The sequence below is a fragment of the Pagrus major genome, chromosome 22 (assembly GCF_040436345.1).
Source record: "Pagrus major chromosome 22, Pma_NU_1.0".
NCBI classification, from domain to species: Eukaryota; Metazoa; Chordata; class Actinopteri; order Spariformes; family Sparidae; genus Pagrus; species Pagrus major.
The window spans coordinates 27674885-27696473 of record NC_133236.1 but is presented as its reverse complement, the minus strand read 5'-3'; the positions used below and the strand labels follow the sequence as shown (position 1 = coordinate 27696473).

Here is a 21589-nt window from a genome sequence, read left to right as displayed (position 1 = left end):
AGTGATACTTGATATTCTCCAACAACTGGAACCATAAAATCATCACAGCCCAAATTGTGAAAACAGCTGAACTTGGCCCTGAAAACTGAAGCAGATACAGAATACTGGAGCTTTCTGTTAAATATCCAAACAGATCTGTCCACAAACACTTCAAGGCCTCTCCTCTCCCACCTGAAACCTGTCTTGCTCTGCTACCTTGAAGCTGGTGTTTGGCTCACGTGTTCAGGCTCTGGCTCTCTTCAGGGCTTGTCTGCTGGCAGACAGCTTGCTGGTAGGTATGTCCTGAGCACTTCTTCAGGTGGATGGGCACCTCTTCCTGGCCTCCGCTTCCACCTTTCCTGATCTTGTCCTTGTCTCTACGGACCTGAGATGTCCCGCTGCTGCCCTTCGACGAGACCGTCTGGCCTCTGAACAGTTGCGCTCGCTGCTGACAAAGGCCCACCTTGCTGAGGAGGATGAATATGTCCCCCATGAAGGCCTTGGTGAAGATGGCGTAGAGGAACGGGTTGGCACAGGAATTGAGCGGGTAAAAGAGCACCAATAAAATCTTGGAGTTCGAGACAGTGATGAGCGGCCGGTCCAGAACGGCTGACATGGCGTAGAAAGAGATAGGCGCCATACACAGGAAGTCAGTAAAGATGAGGACAGCCATACGCTTGGCGATGTTGGTATCCTTGGATCCAGAGCGGTAGTGAGGGTTGTGCACTGCGCAGTAGATCTTGAAGTAGCAAGCGCAGATAACAAGAAAGGCCAAGATGTTGAGTACCAGAACAGACAAGATGTAGACCTGAGCCACTGTGGACTGGGTGTCCATCGGGAGACAGATGCTGACCTTCTGGTAACTGCTGACCCCAACCAGTGGAAGCACAGCCAGGACGAGGCAGAAGATCCAGCCGCCCAGCATCACGACTGCCGCATGGTGCAGGTGCAGCTTACGATCTAGCCGCATCGCAAAGGTGATAGCGTACCACCTCTCCAGAGTGATCACGGTCAAGGTGTAGACAGACAGCTCGCTCGCGAAGACCGTAAAGAACCCTGCAAGTCCACAACCAGGGCCCGTCTGCCAGTCTATGGCGTGGTTGAAGTACTCGGCTCGTGTGTGGAGGTCTACAGAAGCAATAAGCAGCAGATAAATCCCCATGCATAGGTCTGCAAAGGCCAGATGACACATGAGGAAGCGGGAGACCGAGAGCTTGTAGTGGCTGGTGAGCAGCACCAGGAGCACCACCACATTTCCCAGAACTGCCAGCAGACTGACAAACCACACAGACACTCGCAGGAAGCCAAAACCCATTATGTCCTCACAGGGATTGAACTCATCAGGCACTGGTGCACACGCCACCTCCTCTCCCTCCTCACACACCACATAATCGTAACGACTGTCAAAGTCTTGGCTGGTGTCCTCCTGGGGGTTCTTGAGGGTCTCTCCAAAACCCACATCCTCATCTGGCTGGCCCCCAAAGTAGGCGTGGTAGTGGAGGCTGCCATGGAAGTCACCTTTCCTCCAGTCTTGCTGCGACTGTCTGTGGCCGCCATCGTTCGGCTCCTGATCTGGGACCGTCTCCACCACACTGTCTCCCTGGAGGGACGGCATGCGGAGGGGCCCCACAGAGCGCTTCTGATGCTGGTCGTAGAAAGCAGTCAGATTACAGATGATGTACTCCAAAAAGCTGAAAAACACACACACACACACAAATACACATAAGATTGAGTCCACAAAATACTGAAAGTCCTAAATTAGACAAAAACATAACCGGGCTGAATCCTCACTAGCTCTAAGTGTCAAGTCAAATCAAATAATTTACACATCGAGCTCAAGAAAAGGGGATTCCAGTTTTGAGAGTCATTATTAGTCTGGTTCAACCTCCTTCCTATAATAACAGCAATGACTGACACTAATTATTGAAGCACTGAAAGAGGTTATAGGTAAACACGCCAGAGAGTTGATTCAATCCATGCCAAAATCCACACCATGCAAGTGCAGCTGCCCCACTCGCTGTGGTAGATCATCCAAATAAATGAAAAACACAGACTACAAGAGCATTTTACTGGACGCTGCTAGCCTCCTCATGACTTTTCTTCCTCTCATAGGTACGTTCAACTGATACCAAATGAAGATAGAGCTCACCCTCGTTTCTTTTTGAGGTTTTTGAAGCCGCAGCAGTGGCTGGGGTAGGTGAGGTTGGCGGTGGTGAGGTGCTTGAAGGTCTTGATGGGCGGCAGTTTCTTGAGGGCCCAGGCGTTGCGCGCCTTCAGCTCGCGAACAGTATCCATACCTGTGGTTGGGAGGGAGGTGATCCCTGTTAGGGACACGTCCCTTAAAGACAGAATAAGATTGGAATAATTTAACAAGGGACATGAGATGTATGAATGTAGGTATTTGTTTTTTTCCCTCTAATAAGGGGAGAGTGTCAATGAAAGGAAAGTGAATGGGTCACCTCCAATGCCTGGGTCAAATAATTCATGGCTACATCTGCCTTTGTGACTTTAGCACTTGATACTCCGTGACCCGGTCTCTTTACACCATGACCCGGCCATATAGCCTTCCCCGAAGCAATCGCTTTAACTGCTGTTCAGCTGCAGGTTGCGTTTACAAAAGGTATTTTTGTGATTTCACAGATGTGTGTTCTCTGCCAGGTGATAAAATGTTTGCATGGGTCAAAACCAACGTTCAAATCCATTGTTTCCACAGACTGCTCTGCTTTTTTTCTCCTTTCTGGGCGTTCAAGAAGCATCCACACCAAGAACGGTAACTATAACGATAACTACAACAATAACAACGTCAGCATCCACAGTGATGAATGATAATGTTCTGCAAACAGTGGATATTGATGACCTGTTGATGACCAAAGAAAACCAGACGGATATTGCTTCATAAAATTCTTGAAAGATGAGAGGAGGTCGGAGAATCTGACGCTCTCTCACGACATTTGTTTTCTTCACGCTTTTGTATGAGTCAACATGAATTATCCTGGTGCTCGTCAAAGAGGACACACCATAGGTAGGCCACCAATTAACATTAGCTTACACAAAAGAGGTAAGATACATTAGAAACCATTTTATTATTGGATTTATATGATGGTTTGGTGTTTGGTGTGAGAATACCTTTCAATGTTTTGAGTCATATACTTTCATCTGACTACCTGACAGAATCACCAGGTACTTGGAACAAAAGGACTACCAGCGAATCCATAGAGGAGCTAGACATGGTGAGACCGGCGAGCTCATAGATGGATTAAACAACACCCTCCATCTGTTTCCTAGAGTGAGCTCCTCCACTCTTTCATCATCTTTAAGCAATTACATGCGGTATTTCTTGCGCTCGGCTGTCATGCCAAAGCCAGCTCAAACTCATCGGGACAAAGACAAGCAGGGGGATTGACAATCTCACCAACATCCTGTGTGATCCCATTATCAGGACATTCCTCCGTCCAGCTCTGGACACTCCCCCCGTCGAGGGGCCAAGTAGAGGACAACTTCTCTTTGCTTTCTTTAGTTTCCTAACCCATTAAAACCTCTCAGTCACCGTATCTGCTAGTTAATTGGATTAAATAAAAGAAACTCAAGCTAAACAATTTCATCTTTGCTAAGAGCTCAATTGTTCTTTTTTAGTCCCATTTGCTCTCCTCACTTCTCTGTCCTCTGCTCCTTTTTCCTCTCGTGGGGCCCATTGTGTAAGGCTGTAAAAAAAAAATAGCAGTGCAGACTCTATGAGTGTCAGTCTGATTTTGTCATTCCCAGATGTTTAGCTCATGACCTCATGGAGGTGACCTCACTCAGGACATGTTCCTCAGTGGAGCAGAGGAAGAGGACCTGCACACGAACCCCCATTCACCTAACCAGACACTTAATGGCTAGATCAGAGCCATAACAGCAACTAGATAGCCGTGGTAGAGACTATCAAACACCTTTTAAAAAACGGGGACTCAGCTTAAAAACCTTGAGAAGGATAAAAAAAAAAAAAAGACGACAGCGTCAAAGAAACGTCGGAAGTTTCTCCCTCGCACGCTCGCACACAATGGGTTTCATATTTCCTGGTCGAAGACGCAGCTGTGGAGGAATCGTTTCTGCTCTTTGATGATACACTATCCCATTTCGCAGACATGTCTCATATAGTCTGCACATTACGAATGAGGAAATTGTTGAAATCTAATTTGACATGGTGTGAATAATTAAATTACCGAACTAGGCCTATTACGTATTGATATGTATGTCTTCAAAATGGTTTGCGACATGTATATTTGAAATAGACCTTTTAAAACCGCAATACTTTGCCTTTTTTTATTGCCGAGCGTCAGATGAGAAGATGAATACCGCCAGCAGGTTGTCCAGCAGTCAGTTTGCTTAGCTTAGCACAACATCCGGAAACAGAGAGAAACAACTAGCCAAGTTCTGTCCATGTGACACAAAGTCCACCTCCCAGCACCTCTAAAAGTCATTAAGTAACACATTATATTGAGTTTGTCCAAATCTGAATTTCCCAAAATGTCAAACTACAAACAGATAAAGAGTATGCAGTAGGATGTAATAGGATGTTACTATTTTACCTTTAAATAACAGCTTCAGTATCATTTCCACTGTACATTAACTTGTTATGGGGTGAATGGTCGCTCTGTCTGAGCCACTTGGCTCCTCTATAGCTTGTTTCTGTAGCGTCACGGTAGCTCAGCTGGCGGGGTCGGTCGCAGCACCGCCGTGGAGGGTTGGTGTCGCTATCACAGCAGCTTTGGACTGCTGGGAGGAGGAGGAGGTTTTCATGTGTTGTTGCACTCGCTTGATGTTTGGCTGACTTAGCAAAGTTATGAACTTGCTAGGTTTTGTTTTTTTTTTTCATTATCACAGTCAGAGTCAGCCCTTTTCGACAGAGGTTTAGCTGGTAGCACGTTTCAGCTAGGTGTTATTGTCTTCAGTTCATATTACGTTGGCTTGGAAGGCTGTTACTGGTATGAGTTGTGTGCAAACTTTGTGTCTGTGCATGCATGTTGACTTCAAGACAGACTTTATAAGACATAATGTTGTTGTGACATGCCGACTTTTGTTTGTAGTTAGCATGAGATTACATCTGAAAAAATAGAGACCTAGGATTTGTATTTCAGGGTGCTGAATTGCACAAAATACTAATTACTACATGATGTTGCTTTAGGTCTGCTAATATAAGCTAATATTAGCTTTGTTAGCTACTGGTCATACCAAACCATGTCAGGCTGGGGCACTATAACAGAAAAATAATGTACTGAACTGAACAAGAGTGAATTTTATTATATATTTTTCAGGCTATATGACAATACACAATATGTACCTCAATATTTTGAATTCCCCTTAAAATAACCTCATAAACAAATATTGTAGACCAAATAATCAGTAATTTGATAAAATGACTCTGTGGGTAAAGGTAAATATAAGAAGTAGAACAATCTGAAATGTAAGACGATACATACGTAGCCTCGTATCACGATAAAGATATATATAATTTATTAAAGACTTAAGGCTGCTGTATGTGTGGTAATAATTTGTTAAGAGGGCTCAAATCTTCAGCCCTTCAGGTACTTACAGGAGCATGGGGCCGCTGACGGTGCCTGCGAAAGCCCTTTCATCCATCATGGTAAGATACTTATTCCTGTGAAGGTCGCTGGACGGGAAAGCAGAAATTTAAGTTTATTAAGAGAAAAGCTATCCTTCACATTTCAATCAGACTGACAGCGTGGCATAATATTTTTCCAAAGCCTCATCACCGCACATGTCTCTATTTATTTTCTCTAATTCCAGAGGTGAAACATGACAGAAAACCTTGTTGATTCAAAATTAGACAGTGTAAGATGTGATGGCGTACCTCGTTAAACACACTGCAACCTCACTACACATCTCCCTGAATCCCCTTAAATCTAATAAGGATAATAGACCTGTGAGGGGTGTGTTTGTCTTGGTCGGGCTGTGCTGGGATCAGTTCTCCCTTCAGAGCAGATCAGGCGCCAACACAAACACCCGTGTGCGAAAGAATCACTAGTAACAGACCAATGGCTTAATTAGGCTCTTATAAGGACCCGGGATGTGTGTAGGTGTTGTAAAAGAGGAGAGGGGGTTTGGAAATTAATATCATTAATACCTCATATCCTGAATATGCAGGATTCTGGTGCAGGGGGGGTGACAAGAAGAAAAACATGTTGCGACAAAAGAGAAAAAGAAATTTCCTAATTCTCTCTTAATTTAGTCCAACTGAGGCTGCTAAATATACAGCACAAGTGTGAAATTAGGTTTTTTTCAGTCCGACACAGACCGAGGGTCCAGTGTCACTGAGTGTATGGGAGAGGGGAACTCTTAATGCAGACTTCCTGATACCCTCTTTTGGAAACAATATTTTCCCATGAGAACCAGCTTACTAATCAAGAGCTGGGCTTAGGCCCTTTATAAGTACATACGAGAAGGCCAGTAGATACTCAACTGTTATGCTTTTGTAGTGCACATTTTGGGCAAGGAAATACACATACCAGATGTCAAAAATGATTTTATCCAGGCAAAATACCGAGCAATACTTATTTTTTGACGAATGTAAGAGCTCTAAATCGACTGACTTTGATGCCCCAGTGGAAGAAAACAACCGAATGTGACTTAATAATTGAATTTTATAAAAAACATGATTAACCTTTGAACCTAACATGAAGTAACAACAAAGTAACAATGTGTCAATTAATTGATGTTGAAGAAATAGTTTGACATTTTTGTGCTTATATACAAAATGTTAGAAGAGAAGATTGATACCACTCTGAGCTTTATATGCTAAATATTAAGCTAACGTTACAGCCTGCAGCCGGTTCGCTTAAAGTGACGTTAGCAAACGACCGTAACCAGAGGGAAACCTCCGGTAAACCAACAGCTTGTTGTCATAAACTTTGCTTGTTGTACAGATTAAATGAGTAACTCTCAGCAAGAAAGCGAAAAATGAAATTTCCAAAAATGTTGATTCGTATTCCTACAACAGTTGTCAGAAGAATTACACAAGGTTTTTAGGAAGTTCACATAAAATACCTACACTTGATCGAGCTTGGTCCCATTGAAGGCGTGATGTTGGATTTCTCTGAAGCCGTTTCCGTACAGCATCCTGCAATGAAAAGCTTTTTACAGTTACATAAGTAAATAGCAGTTAGTAGATTTTGTCTTTTTAGGTTTAATAACAAGTCAGCTGAATGAATACACTTTCCATGCGTAATGCTTTATCCGTTTCCGCGCTGCACTGACAGATAAGTAGGACCTACTTATTTAGCATTTTCATGGTGAGGTCTGTTTGTGCAATTTTGCGGTTTTTAGCCCAACAGTTTCTGTAACTTGCTGTTTTGTGGATTCAAATTGCAAAAAAAAACACACATCCTCCCTCCCCCGCTCCCAGACTTAACCACAAACATGTGATTGCCTGTTGTGTATGAGTGTCTGTGTACTTGTTGTTGCTGTCTTTGCGAGATCCAAGTGAGTTCAGAGCGAGGACATGTTTTTAAAGTGAGGTAATTTTGGCCGATCCCAACTCCTTCGAGTGGCTATTTTAGGGTTTGGATTGAATTTAGGGGATAAAGGACAATACTGGTGTTACAAAGCACTCACTATGTATTCACAGTTTCTATCAAGCTCACATTTCCCCTTTTCCTCTGTATAAAAGTGTATGATACTAATATACATGTAATTGCATTTGTGCAATTTGTATTGTTTATGCACAATATATGTATGTGTGCAGCGTACGTGTGGTTGCTCTTGCAGATATCTTACACTGTCAGCACTTCGCTGGTGATGCCACGGAACGTGTTGGCCGGGATCTCCGTGATGTAGGGATGATCGACAATTTCCCTGCGAAGGAAGACACCAAAAAAGAGGGAATGAAGAAGTGGTGCTGTAAATTAATAGCTTTCACTGGAAAGTAGCAAAGGGAGGAATGTAATTGATGTGTGTGTTTTCTCAAGTATTATGGCTCAGTAGGAAAATCAAATCACAGTTGAGAGGGTGATGACACAAGATGTAATGTTGTGGGTCGAGATGTGGCTCATTTCATGCAGAGGGTTATCCATGGAAAGACAGATGCTTTTACTGACTCAAAAACAAGGATACACACATATTGCATGTGACATTTTGTACATGCAATATATTAATAACACACAATCAAAAGACCACATTTCCCATAAACACTACAATGTTGCGGTCCCTTTTAATGCTGCAGAAATGAGTCCTAAAAAGTGAAAATCAGTTTGCATTTTGGCACTTCTGGTTCCTTCCTGTCAGTCAGTAAATACACAACTTGTGAATTTAAAGAGTTTACGTGTCTTTAAAAAGACGATTAACAACTGCCTAATGTAAAATATCTAGTGAGGTTAGCATGCTAACCAGCTAGCCCCTTCCCATCCTGGTCCGATGCTCCTGTGCCAGAGGTGCAAACACCAACACTTCCCCAGTGCTTCCGAGCCCCCAGGCAGGACTGTTTTTTCAGTTCCCTTTTATTCTTTATTCCTCGTGACACTGCAAACATTATGAAACCCTAAACGCTCTCTTTGCAGTGGAAGAACGTCTCCATCCATCTTTCTGTTCCTTACACAGTATGAAATATAGTGCATGAAATAGCTGATAATGTCTTATCGTCTTGCCGACAGCCTTGTTGGTTTATGATAGTTGGAGTAATGGCTCTGAATTGATGCTGCAATAAATTACTGTCACTAAAAAATGCTACAAGGTGCAGTTTTAGCGAGCATAATTATTGATTAGTGTGCTTCGTTAAAAAGTTACAGCAACTTACAGGATGAAGTTCATGTCATTGGAGTGGATGTTGCTCAAGTCGGGGAAGAAAGTGAGGCCGGTATTGAAAATTCCCCTGAACAGCAAAGTATAGAAAAGAGTTAGGACATTCAGAAGACACGACGGAGAGTTCCTGTAAAGAATATTTATTTGTGACACCAATAGGCCAATTGTCTGGCAAGGACTATTACGTACTCATGAGATCAGGCTAAAGTACACAGTTTTGTGTCCTGCAATGCAGAAACAGCAACCTATAATTTTCAAATCGAGAGTCAAGAATTAAAAAAAGGTTGACATCTTTCCTTCTCGCACCAAAATACATTGAATTTCTTTCTAAAATGTTCAGCGTGCAGTCACATTTCTGAAGCCGACCTGTGCCGCTACATTACACTCAAATGAAGCGTGACTCGGTCTCACCCACGCTGTTACACACGATGCTACGAATAGATCACAATGTCTAAATGATTGCCAGACTGAAGCATTTTTTAAAATACACACCCCTCATTTCTTCGGATTACCGTAACGTTGTCAATATGTGGAATTCAATGATAAGAAAGAACACGCAGTGAAAAAAATACTCACAGGTATTTGAGGCTCGGGAGATTTTTAAAGGCTTCTGGGTCGATGTAGGTCAGACTTTTTGCATTACGTATCTCTCTGAAAGAACAGACGAGGAGCACAGGTAAAAAAGACACATTCAGAAAACACGCACTGTCTTGAAACTCGCTGACAGGACAGAACAAGGTGCACGCCAGTGTGCAAGAGAAGGGAAAACTCAGTGCAGACAGCCAGGGCCGGAAGTAGAGTCCAATTAGTGTTTCATTAGTGTGTTTACTCTGGTCCGCCCTGGGCTGAACACCTCTCTCTCTGCTGTCTGAAGCCATGCGGTGCTCTGGAACCTGTGTGCTGGCCCTTCTTCACACACCTTGCAAACCACACTCGGCCCAGCAGACAGACGGGGTCAGGTCAGTGTAAGTCTAAAAGTGGTGGGAGAGGTTCATCTTCCCAGTCCTGCTGTATAAAGACTGAGGCTACACTGAAATGCTGTGGGGCATCAGCTTATATAATCATTACGCAGTCTGTAAAGCAGACTACAAGCCTTTGTCACAACTCTGTGACTTCCAGAAGGTCAGTCAGTGCAGGACTGTTGGGAATCTGATTTCCTTGTACTTGTTTTTCCTATTGATAAAGTTTGTGTTTCTGTGGGTGGTCTTTTCTCTCTTCTGCCATGGTTGGCTGGTCATGTTAACTAAGCAATCTGAAAAGGTCAGCTCTCTTGAATCCAGCCTTTCTAAAAAGTAAGAATCAGGTTCTTGTAGCCAAGGGAAACAGTATCATCATCACGGCCCGGCCAGCAAGAAAAACGTAGAAAAGAGTCAGTTCAGTTCCTTCAAGGGAGACAAAGTGTGAAAAATGTGAATGAAAAGTGACTGTTTTCGCTTTTTTTATTCATTTTTTGTGCTGAAAACAGCTGTTTCCTTTAGCTGGAAATGAGGGTTATGAGAGCAAGAGATTGCATTAAACAGTTAAAGGGAAACTTTACAATGTGGACCAACCGGAGCTTCCTGCTGATCTGCTCTAATGTTTTTCAATCTACAGATTGTATACAGATTATAATTTTTTTTTTTTTTTTACGGCTGATTGAGATTCAGAGAGGGTTAATAGTCTAAAGCATTTTATGAGCCAGAGGACAGTGCTGACGCCACAGCCGAGAGTAAAACACCTCCAGCCGGAGAGGATAGCGGCGCAGAGGAGTGGTCTGGGCGACAACAAGCCAACTGCATTCTGGTTGTTGTAGGCTTTCTACCTTTTGAGCAAAAAGGGATAATAACTGCCCTCTTTCTCTGTTTTCTCTTGGTCAAAAATATTTGTGTCTTTCCTGATTTATTCAGACAGCAGAGTCTTATGAAGAGGCCATCTCTCCTCTTCAGGTTGCAGGGTGCAAAACTGAAACAATTACGCTTCGTTCTGGGACAAGAAGCTATAAAGTTTCATAGAGCTGGAAGAAACTGCAGAGTCTGGTAAACATTCGTCACTCCCAGCAACTCTTTTAACTTTTACACTTATTGGTTTGACCTGAGACAGTAGAAAATGATTGATTCTTGCAGCTTTAACCCAATGACCCAATGTGCTTCTTGAAGTGCTGTGTTTTTTTGCTGTTAAGATAAAAACAAACCAACAACTTTACTTTGTCCCAGATATTTTCCCCCACAAACGAGCGAGAACATCGAAGGTTACCTAACAGATTGATCATTACTGCAGTATTTCACTACCAAAACTGAGATTTATCTATTTACCTTTTAAAAATGTTTTTGCTTGCCAGTAAAAACCACAGATTTCTTAAAACTGGTGGTTAATCTTACCGGTGGCACGATACTAACTTCACCCAGCCCTCCTCTGACTTCTCAGCTCCGACTTGCAGTCGTGACTCCACAGCTGCTGTCGGCCTGAAGCAGCCAACAGGAAGCAGAGCATTAATTTGTGTCTGACCCTGAAGGAAACCTGAGAGAGATGCCATTATCTGATGCATGGCACTACACCACACCAATCAGTGGCAAATAGGCCCCGGAGATCCAAAATACACCACCAGAACACAGATACAACCCTCAGCTGGCGGATTGAATTATCGTTTCTGTCTGGATTTTTGATGTCTGGAATTCGGCATGAGCAAAAAGACTAAAAGGAAGGATAATTAAGATATAAATGATACGCAGACACACATCAAATCGTGTCAGATTAATTTCTGTAACTCTTAATCATACTTACAGCCTCAGACGTCTACATTTTATACAGTAGTGGAGGAGTGGGAACAAATTGCGTGTACACAAACCGATGTGTTACAACGCTGCTGTAACTTGGAACAAATCCTTCACGTAGGCAGGAAGACTCGCAGTAATATATGAAGTGCTAGGAGGTGTTCTGCTGGAAAGTGTGCGGTCCAACCGGAGGCTCAGCCATAAATCTCTATCCCATAAATGAGAATAGAGTGCACCTTCCTCCACTTTTTTTCCCCCCTGAGCTGCCTTCAACGAGAGCCGGAGCACGAAGAAGACGAGGAGAGAAGCTGAACACTGGCTGTTGTTTGGCCTGCTCTGCTCTGACATGTTTATTCTGACTGTCTCGGCAATAATGGTCCAGATAATAAGTTATTTCATCAAATTGAATTGTTTCTCATCTAATTTGCATGCGGTAATCCCACAACAGGGTGTCTGTTTTCAATTCCTTTAATTGCCAGCGAGGGAAAAAACTGCTCCGTACCACTCTGATGAGGAGCGTTAAGCGCTGATGCAGGAGGAGAAATAAGCTCCTAATGTGCTTCTTCCTTGCTTCCAGTTGCTGCTGGCAAGGCTCAAAATTAAGCATTTTTTCTCTCCGGAGACCAAAGGAACAGCTTAATCGATACGGATCAATAAAGGAGCGCGCCCTTTTTCCTTTAGTTACTCACATGTGGGTGATTCTCCTCAGGCCGTAGAACGAGTGCCTCTCCAGCCTCTGCAGCGTCACGTCCACCGAAATATATCTAAAAGAAAATACACAAGGCTTACACCAAATCTAACGTGCAAATCGTGTTTGTAATATCAAAATAACACATTTTTTTTAAACCATCTGTTGAACATGGAAGAATGAAGATACTGTGCCAGCATGCAAGGGGAAATGTAAGACCTGTTTTCATAAATGAGTTTGAGTGTGTGGCTCTAAAAATGATCCTAAAGCCTGCAACTGTTTCCTGAATTTATCAACCCACCTTGTCTAAGGCCTCCAAAGTCACGGGGTAATTTTACAGGTATGCACCTCACATAGGCCTATACATTACCCATTCATCAGTCACTCTGCTCCCCATTTGTTATTACTTGGTAACAAGTATGCTCTTTAAATAAACCATGGACTTAGTACTGGAGCTTGGCTTATAAATGACTTACTGACAAGAAAAAAAACACATATTTTCTGTTTACTTGTAGTTATTAGGAGGCACTTAATAAAACACTCCTCAGTGTTCAAAACTAAAAGAAAAAGAGCTCGTGTTGAGCTTCTGACTGACATTTTGTTGGTTTTCCATCATTTTATCTGGATCGACACAAAGAACCAATGGAAACACTGGCTGTGAGCACTCATGGCTGGTTGAGGCTTTCAGAAAAACCACCTCCGTCTCCCTTCATGCATGACTTGGACGCAGACGTCGGACTCAGCGGCCGGGGGATCAAGGCTCAAGTGTATATTTTACCTCTACACAGAGACTTCACCTCTACTGGGAGGCTAAATTCACCACACACCCAAAAAGCTCTGCTGGAATACCCAGCCTATGTCTAAAACCTCGCTGTGGTTTGAGGACCAACATTCCTCTCGAAGGAACGCATTAGCACTTCCAGCTGTGATTAGGAGCCAGCGGTGATACTAAGCAGAGAGCATATCATCTGCTTGGGTGGGAGACAGAAAGGAAACTGGTGGGCAGTTTGGGACCGGGATAGGTTCCCACTTTTTTTTAAGCAAAGCCAGTTGAAAGACAACAGGTGGATGAGGGCGACTGTGAAGAGTTTGTGTTTTGAAAAGCAGCTAATGAAAAGTGTGTGAGTCGACACTCACATCCTCGAGATGTTGACCATGCTGGAAAAGGCATCTGCTGGCACGGATGACAGACGGGTCTCAAAGAGCCATCTGGTTAGAAAATAAAGACATTTTTAGTCGTCAAAAACATATTTCACTGTGACCATATTTACACAGCGGCCATTTTTGAGGGAATCTGGCCAATTGTTTTCATTTCACTGCTTCCCGACAGATCAGCAACTGAAAAGACGATGGATGGTGAAAATCCGGAGGGACATGGGGACATTTTTCAAGGCGAAACAACATATTTAATAACTCATCAGCTAACGTTAGCGTTCAACCACTTCCTAGCTAACATTACTGTTTGAAAGTATGACACTATACGATAGGAAAGGCATAAATTAGTGCTAAACTATCAACATATATCTTGGACACGAGTTATGACCTGATATCCCTCCAGATTTTCATTGTCCAGTTGCTAAATAACGGGTAAGTGTTGAAATGAAAATAATTTGTCAGATCCCCTACGTCCATACGACCCGCAACCTGCAACCTGCAACACAGCAGCATAACATTATCCCAGCATTCAAGCTTTCCACCCTGACCACGACGTCAGAGGAACATGGCCACTTGACTTAACTTGGAAACTCAGGTAAAATCCATCCACCCAGACTTCACGAGGGAGCAGATGCCTGACGTCACACAACGATGGTAGCACCCATGCGGAGGGGGTAGGATGTATTTGTACAAAACAGTATTTGTATTAGGCTCGTGAAGTTTACAAGTATAAAAGAAATGTAAAATAAAATGTATAATGACATCTGTTACCGTAATTGTTTTTAAGCAAAAAGGAGGCGACACGGCTGATTCAGTCTCTTCAACTCACCGATATCACTTTAACATCTGTACGGTAAATATGTAATCGATTTAAAAAGTTAAGTGTGATATATATATGTCATATATTCTGGTTTGATGGACGGTAATGCACCAGACTACTTCCTAGTCTCGAGAGCACTTCCTGGACTGCTTGCTGCCAAGCAATTGCTCTTGACTCAGAATTAGTCTGCCACAAACCCCCTCGTAAAATGACAAACGGTTGTTTTTACAGTTTTCTATAATTTGTTAGATGATGATTTTTAGAGGTGCTGGTAGATGGATTTGTTACCTTGGGCCAAGCTCGCTTTTCCCCTCCTGTTTCATGTCTTTATGCTAAGCTAACCGTCTCCTGGCTGTAGCCTCATATTTATTGTACAAACATTAGAGTGGTATTGACCCTCTCAGCTAACTCTCAGCAAGTTTCTTAAAGTTCAAACAAAATGACAAGCCTATAATGACGTTCAATAAATGCTCAACATTATAATTCTCGTCTAAAATTAATTAAGACAAGAGGAGAGAAAGAGACTGTGCAGGTAAGAGAGTGGGAAAATGGAAAGACAGATAAAACCCGACGATGATAAATCTTAGGGTCAGATAAAAGGTTTCTTTGAAGCAAGTGGTGAAACAGACCCCCATATTGTAGAAACATTGGAAAATAACAAAGCCTTGGATCATACTGGACCTGAGCCGGCAGCCAAATCAAACAATGTCTGGGTCTGTTTAGGACGATGTTTCAGAAAGTAGAGTTAAGACCTAAGCAAAACACGGACTCAAACGGACCTCCACATTGTTCAGGATACATTAGTACCCAATGTTACACCTAAGAATCAAGAGGTTTAGTGATGACAAAGAGAACATTTTGAATTTGATCCAGGCTGTATTCTAATTGGACAGACACACGTAGGGGATGGTTAGCATAACTTAGCATACAGGCTAAAAGCAAGTGTAAACAGTCATCTGGCTTGGTCCAAAGTAAAAAAAAAATCCACCTACCAGCACCTCTTAAGCTCACAAATTAACATGTTATATCTCATTTGTTAAACCATACAAAAACTGAAGTGTAAAAATGACGTGGTGGTTTAACAAATGTGCCAGACTATTTCTTGGCTGGGAAATACCTGAGTCTGTGCCGGCTGCCCGACATCTTACACTTGGCTTTATGTAAAGATTTACCTAACGAGATATAACTTATTAATAATTAGTGAGCTTTGAGGTGCTGATGTGTGGATTTTGTTACCCTTGAACAGAGCCAGCCGAGCTGTTCGCCCCTCTTTTACAGTCTTTGTGCTTATTTAGCTAACCGGCTGCTGACTGTAGACTCATATTAATAAATTACAGAAATGAGAGTGATACTGATTATCTTAATAAACTCTAGGCAACAAAAGCAATTGCATTTATCTCCCAGAATGTCTAACTACGAGAGTTCATCGTGGGCACTTTTACCTCTACTCCCCTAATGAAAATGTGTTATTCCTTTCCTGTGATCCTGCCGCAGATTTTATTGTAGTGGATTTAGGAATGAAAACATCATAATAGAGGAAAGAAGATTAAGATGGCATCCACGTGTTGCTGTGATGTTGTCTTCCGCGGCCACCCTGCAGTATGATGCACATTCGCTGTTTATTCCGCTGCATCCTGCTTTCAACTGGAAACAACGTATGTGTCCGTTTGGAAACAGGTACAAAAAAAAAGTGACTCAGCCAAAGCCACTATTTCATGCACCTTTGGTTCATCAGGAGAACAATAGACTAATTCAGAGGCTGAGATCTGGCCCTCGAGTCTGAATCATACTCACATGGGGGTTGGGGATGGCGGGGGTTTGTCAGTCAGTAGATGCGGGGTGTTCGGCACCCTGTACACACTTTGACAAGCTCAAACAAACAGCGGGACACAGAGCAGACCCTGACACCAAACACCCTCTGTCAGAACCGCGGTGTTTCACCGCCACCGCCGCCGCCGCGCTCAAACCCAAATAACCAGCATGCATTTTCCCCCTCTGGAGCACGGGGAGAAGACCAATGAGCCCATCTCCGAGGCTTGAGGAGAAGAGCGCTCCTCCAATTTGTCATGTTGGATGGAAACCCGAGCAAACAAACAAGTTGGGAATTGAGTTTGAAGTGGGGAGAAGCCACATAATTTATTACATTTTCAGCGCTGGATTGACAACATAGCTGTGTTTACTATGGCTCCGTCTCATTTGGATGTGTGCAGAGGCTGGGAGAGAGGGTTCAATTACATATTCTGCTCCACACTCCAACCTGCACTTTCTCCTGTGTTATTCAATGTAAACTCCTGTGCTGTCTCGACATAAAATCCTTAATGTCACGCCGGTCAGAATGATAGGATATGCACTACGAGCGTTACTGTTTCCCTTCATTTTTCTGATCTGATCCGAATGAGAGAAAAAGAAGTTGGCATCTTTTTAAATTACTTTGATTCTACGTTCAATGAACGATTACATTTCCCAATTGTTTTCTCAAAAATATGTGAGATAATTATTGCAGAATGTGAAAGTACAGTAATAATTTCCATTACACGATCCATCGGCACAAATTAATAGCTTGGAAACAGTCAGTATTTCCAGTAATCTCAGCTACAGCTCGTGATTGTTCAACGTCTCACTTCTTATTTTTACAATTAATCCCAGCGCTCATCTGTTACCATTCAGGGAACGGCATTAAGGGGTTTCGCTCATCAGTCGGTTTTATTAGACGAGAGGTCGAGGGACGACGAATATCACGAGTTATCACATGTTTAAACTCCAATCCAAAAAATTTTCTGAGGTTTTTTGAAAGACTGGAGCTGCCGTGTTTTTTCCCCCCCCTTTTCCCTTGAAGTCTTTTTTCCCTCTTAATTATTCTCAAATGGAGCTCTCTGGGTGTTTGAGAAATGTGCTGCAAAAGGTAAATATTGTATTTGAATGCATCGTCCAGACGCAGTCAGGAGTCACGCTACGCAGGCTTTTAAGCGTGTCTGTGCTTTCCTTTCCACCTCCCTGACTCCCAGTGACACATGGAGTAACCTCACACACACACACAAAGGACTCCAAGCTCTAAGTATCCACATATGCACACTCACACACAAACACGCACAAGGCTGTCTGCTTTGCATTCACGTTTTGTTTTGTGAAGAGAACTTTTACACATTTTTTCCCACAAAAGAATGTTTTAACCAAACTCTTATGTTAATGACAGAAGGAGTGCAGAAAGTTACAAAAGTTTTTGCCCGTAATGGGGTAATTTCAAAATTACTGTATTAATAAATAAGCATTTTTGGAGGCAAATTGAGAGCGCAAACTTCCACCGAGGTTTAAAGAAGACGTTAAAAGGAAAAGTTTTGTGGAAATATCCTTTTTTTCTTTAAAGGGAGAGTTAGATGAGATGATTTAAACCACTTTATATATAAAGAGCGGTATTTATCTTCTCATGTCACACAGGAAGCAGATAATATTTCCCAAAATGTTGAACCTTTCACCTGCTAAAAACAAGGGTCAGGTAAGTATTCATCTTAATTAACCTCCAAGACTCGGCCACTCCAAAAAATCATGGAACGAGGCTTCTGAAATCTTGTGCTGACAAACGAACAAACGAACAGTCTAAAATATAATCTCCGAACAGATGTAACAATTAAGATAAAAGGCCAATAGCACAAATAAACTGACTGACTGGCCGGGCCTGACTGGAGTTAGTAGAACTGGACCGCACTGACCGGGGCAGCAGGGTCATTCATTCCTCAGTGTGTGTACAACAAAATCAAACTTCCTCACGCCTCATCTGCTGGAACATCCCTCTCAATCCGCGGTCTATTTCTGGCTTATTTGGCAGATATTTTTATCAGGAGGGGTGACGATCCGGTGCTTGGTGGCATGCTTTCATGTCTCTCTCTTCTCCTGGAGGGCACTGGGTAAACTTTGGGCAGGAATGTGAGGAAATCGCAGGGGACATCGGGGCACGTGCACACGTGAATTGGGGCAATGATCGGGAGATAATTTTATGTGATGGGTGCTGTTGGAGGCGATGCAAAGTGGTGTTTGGGACGGAGGGATGTTCCAATAAATTGTAAGAAAGGAATGAGGATTATCATAACAGAACCTTCTAGCCTAAATTATCACTGCGGAGCTCTACATCAGTGCTTTCAGGGAATTTTGTCTGTGAGTAGTAAGCGTCCAAATCATCATCAATCACTGGCCACATGATAACTGAGGAGTCTCACCTGTATCCTTCAATCGTACAGCACTGGAGGTGTGCATCATAAAAGTCCATCCATTTTAATAACAAGGCTAAGATTGCTTTTTGTCTATTGTTTCTCTATTCACCCTCGCTCCATTTTCGTGCCTGTCTCTTTAAGGCCCCGTCCTGAAAAAGCCCAGTCTCTGATTGGTCAGCTCTCGCAAGTCTGTGTAGGACACACCCACCACGTATAGATGTGACATCACAATGTCACAGTGCTGAACGCACATATTCTGACTACGAGGTGCTTGTTGGGTCGAGCGTTTTGATACTTTCACAGTATTTATACAGCACGTAATCATAAAAAAGACATGAAATCTTACAGCATGGTAAAATATCTATCATGTTCACCATCATAGGTTAGTGTGTTAGCATGCTAATGTTTACTAATTAGGACTGAACAGCTGCAGCTAAGGCTGATGGGAATAAACCAACATTTTGGACAGAAGATTTCAAGACATTTTGCTCAAAACCAAGTAGCAGTAAGAGTAAAAGTCGTGGGAACAACAAACTCAGTAGGCTTTAAACTCCGAGGCCATGACCATCTGTACCAAATTTCATGGCAATCCATCCAATATTTATTGAGAAATTTAAGTCTGGCCCACAGCAGTGGACTGAGATAGAGACCAACACTCACATCCTTAGAGGTTTTGCTGCTAGCACGGCTGTAAATGTCATTAGTAGATAGAAGGGCTGATGGATCAATGTGTGGATGTATCAACATGTCGCCGACTTTGATTCTGTTAAAAAAAGGTGTAGTTTTGTTTCTTACTTGTACGATAACATCTGTAGTTAACGGAGACAAGCCTCAGCTCTTCCTCAACACACCGAGCATTTTCTGCAAAATTAATATTTATAATAAACACTTGAAATCCTGATATAGGAAAAAAGATTTTTATATTTCAGGAAGGACGATAAAATAACTAAAATTTGAGTTTATACACAGTTACAGTACTGTTTAATTTATCTTTTGGAAATACCGTTTCTAACTCTTCCACTTCTGTGTTTCCACACGTGTGAAGGAGCCCCTCTGAAGGGCATGTGTTTCCATCGCTCAAGGCCGTGGCAAACCGGTCGCACTCTATTGCATAATTTTCACCCTGTACTTAAGCAATTTAGGAAGTGTATCGTTAAAGCCCCGCTACATTTTTCAGTGGCGGCCCCGACATATTACATCATGTCGGCTCCCAAGATTCCTCGCAGATTCTTTAGGCTCTCAGATAACAAGACAACAGACTGCACACAGATCAGCTGTTGGTTGAGTCAATCTTTAACAATGTTGTTGGTTTAATTTCCTGCTGCTAATAGTGTCTTAAACAAAGTAGCCTCTGCTTTTCTCTGATGGTACAGAGAAGTTTTGTTTTGTTATTCCTTATCTTGGATTTATCATTTATGTAGCACGTGAGTTAAAGAAGATTTGCTCCCATGTATGTTACTGAATATCTTTGGATTTGTGGGTGTTTGTCAGACCGAAAAAGTCATTTGAAGACACCACTTTGGGCTTTCACATTTTTCTGACATTTCATAAACTAAGTAATTATTTGAAGAAATAATCAACAGGAAATAATTAATGAAAGGAATCATTAGCTGCAGCGCTAGAAGGCACTAGAGTTATTATACTGTTTTAATACTGTTACCAGAGAGACCGTTTGTACTTGGAAAGGGGAGTGGGCGTAACTGCGACTCCCCCTCACCACATATAGTGCATAATATCCTATAGTACCGAGTGATAGCTGGCAGATAAGATGATCCCATCATACAAACAGTGTGTCAATATTTGCTTGGCACACTGCTACAACCCACGAGAAACAATATGGTATGACTGTACACAAATATCAAAGATAAAGCTGAACAAATAAATGTGAGTGCATTTTTTTCTCAAAATGTCCTTAAATTCAGGGAAACTAAGTGCTCCTTTGTTTTCCACAATGCCTCTTGTGTCTACAGTGCATGTTTGCAGTACGGACACTTGCACGTTTAAATACCCTGCAGCCTCCTTTTTAAAAGTCCTCTGATCTGTGTCCGGGTTTCTTCTTTTACTCTCTCTCTCTCTCGCTGTCTCTCCCTCCATCTAATCTGATATTTTTAAAAAAGGCTATGTTGAATCAACAATTGCAAAACATAGGGGCAAGTAAACACACGTTGATGTCAGGTATTGTGGAGTAATGTGCAAGCATTATTTAAAAAAGTGAAGGAAAAACTACAAATAAAACCAAAATCGACCTTTTCACCTGTTCAGGTACACCTCAGTGCTTTAACGGTGTTATAATAAAGGATTAATGCTGCAGGTTTTAGTACAATATGGTGCAAAAGAATGAATTAAAACAGTCATTAAAACGTTTCCTTCCAATGATCTATTCTGTACAAGTTTAGTGCTCCTTCAATATATTTAAAGATTGGCTTCATTTCACACCAAATCAAGAACACAAGTCACACTGACAACTGGAGCACAGCTTGTTAGTGACACTCAAACAGGCGACAGTAATACCTTCAGATGGAATAACTACTTAACATCACAGACAGCCTCGAAGTCCCTGTGGGAGCACTTTGAACGAATATTCATGATATTATAATGATTTTTCCTCGGGGTTAACAGCACTTTACATTAAAAAAAAAAAAAAAACCCAAGCACAATCGCTTTTACAGATGCGTTTTGTACGCCTACTTACAGTGTCTCCGTGCTTGCTGGAAACCTGGGGAGAATATCAATGTCAAAGCAGGAGATTGTGCTCTGAATCTTCCACTCAGAGCACTCGCAGACAGCGGGGCAGGAGTCAGCAGCCTCCGACACGGTGCTGATAGGCAGGCTGACGAGCGTAAACAACGCGCACGTTATCACCTGCATGCTGGATGGAGGGCTGCGCGCCGTCACTGTCGCTGCAGAAAGTATCCCCACCAGACTAAGACTTCTGTTTCTCCACCTGATGGTCCTCTTGATTGTCCACACAAACAAATATGTATTTCAATTTAGGCTCAGGAGTCAGACAGGCTGGTCTTGGTTTTTGTTTTGCTGGTGCGTAATCCTCAGGTGGAGGAGCTGCACTGGAGTGTGGTGCTCAGATCTCTGCGCAGGCAGGGCCCCAGGAGTTTGTGTGAGGTGGTGAAGGTGGAGATGCTGTAGGACGGACAGCTGCACCTCCGTGGTGGGTTTGGAGGTGGTCTTCAACTTGAGGGGA

General features: G+C 42.6%; 1 protein-coding gene across 1 annotated transcript; it reads right to left on the bottom strand.

Annotated features, from left to right (window-relative positions):
- Positions 1–214: 214 nt before the first annotated feature.
- Positions 215–21258, bottom strand: tshr (thyroid stimulating hormone receptor). Its single transcript, XM_073492739.1, has 10 exons — positions 21083–21258; positions 13348–13419; positions 12212–12286; positions 9349–9423; positions 8768–8842; positions 7753–7830; positions 7028–7096; positions 5552–5629; positions 2129–2317; positions 215–1670 (listed from the first exon to the last, which is right to left on the bottom strand). The coding sequence occupies exons 1-10, from the start codon at positions 21256–21258 to the stop codon at positions 215–217; spliced, it is 2343 nt and encodes a 780-aa protein (XP_073348840.1).
- Between the last annotated feature and the right edge of the window lie 331 nt (positions 21259–21589).

Bases quoted from the DNA above. Each gene is read 5' to 3' on its own strand.
- tshr (XM_073492739.1), bottom strand. From the start codon at position 21,258: ATGCAGGTGATAACGTGCGCGTTGTTTACGCTCGTCAGCCTGCCTATC. The intron at 8,843-9,348 runs GTGAGTATTTTT...TTTGCTGTTCAG, and splicing joins CTCCCGAGCCTCAAATACCT to GGGAATTTTCAATACCGGCC. The intron at 5,630-7,027 runs GTAGGTATTTTA...TTTCCCGTCCAG, and splicing joins GGGACCAAGCTCGATCAAGT to CGACCTTCACAGGAATAAGT.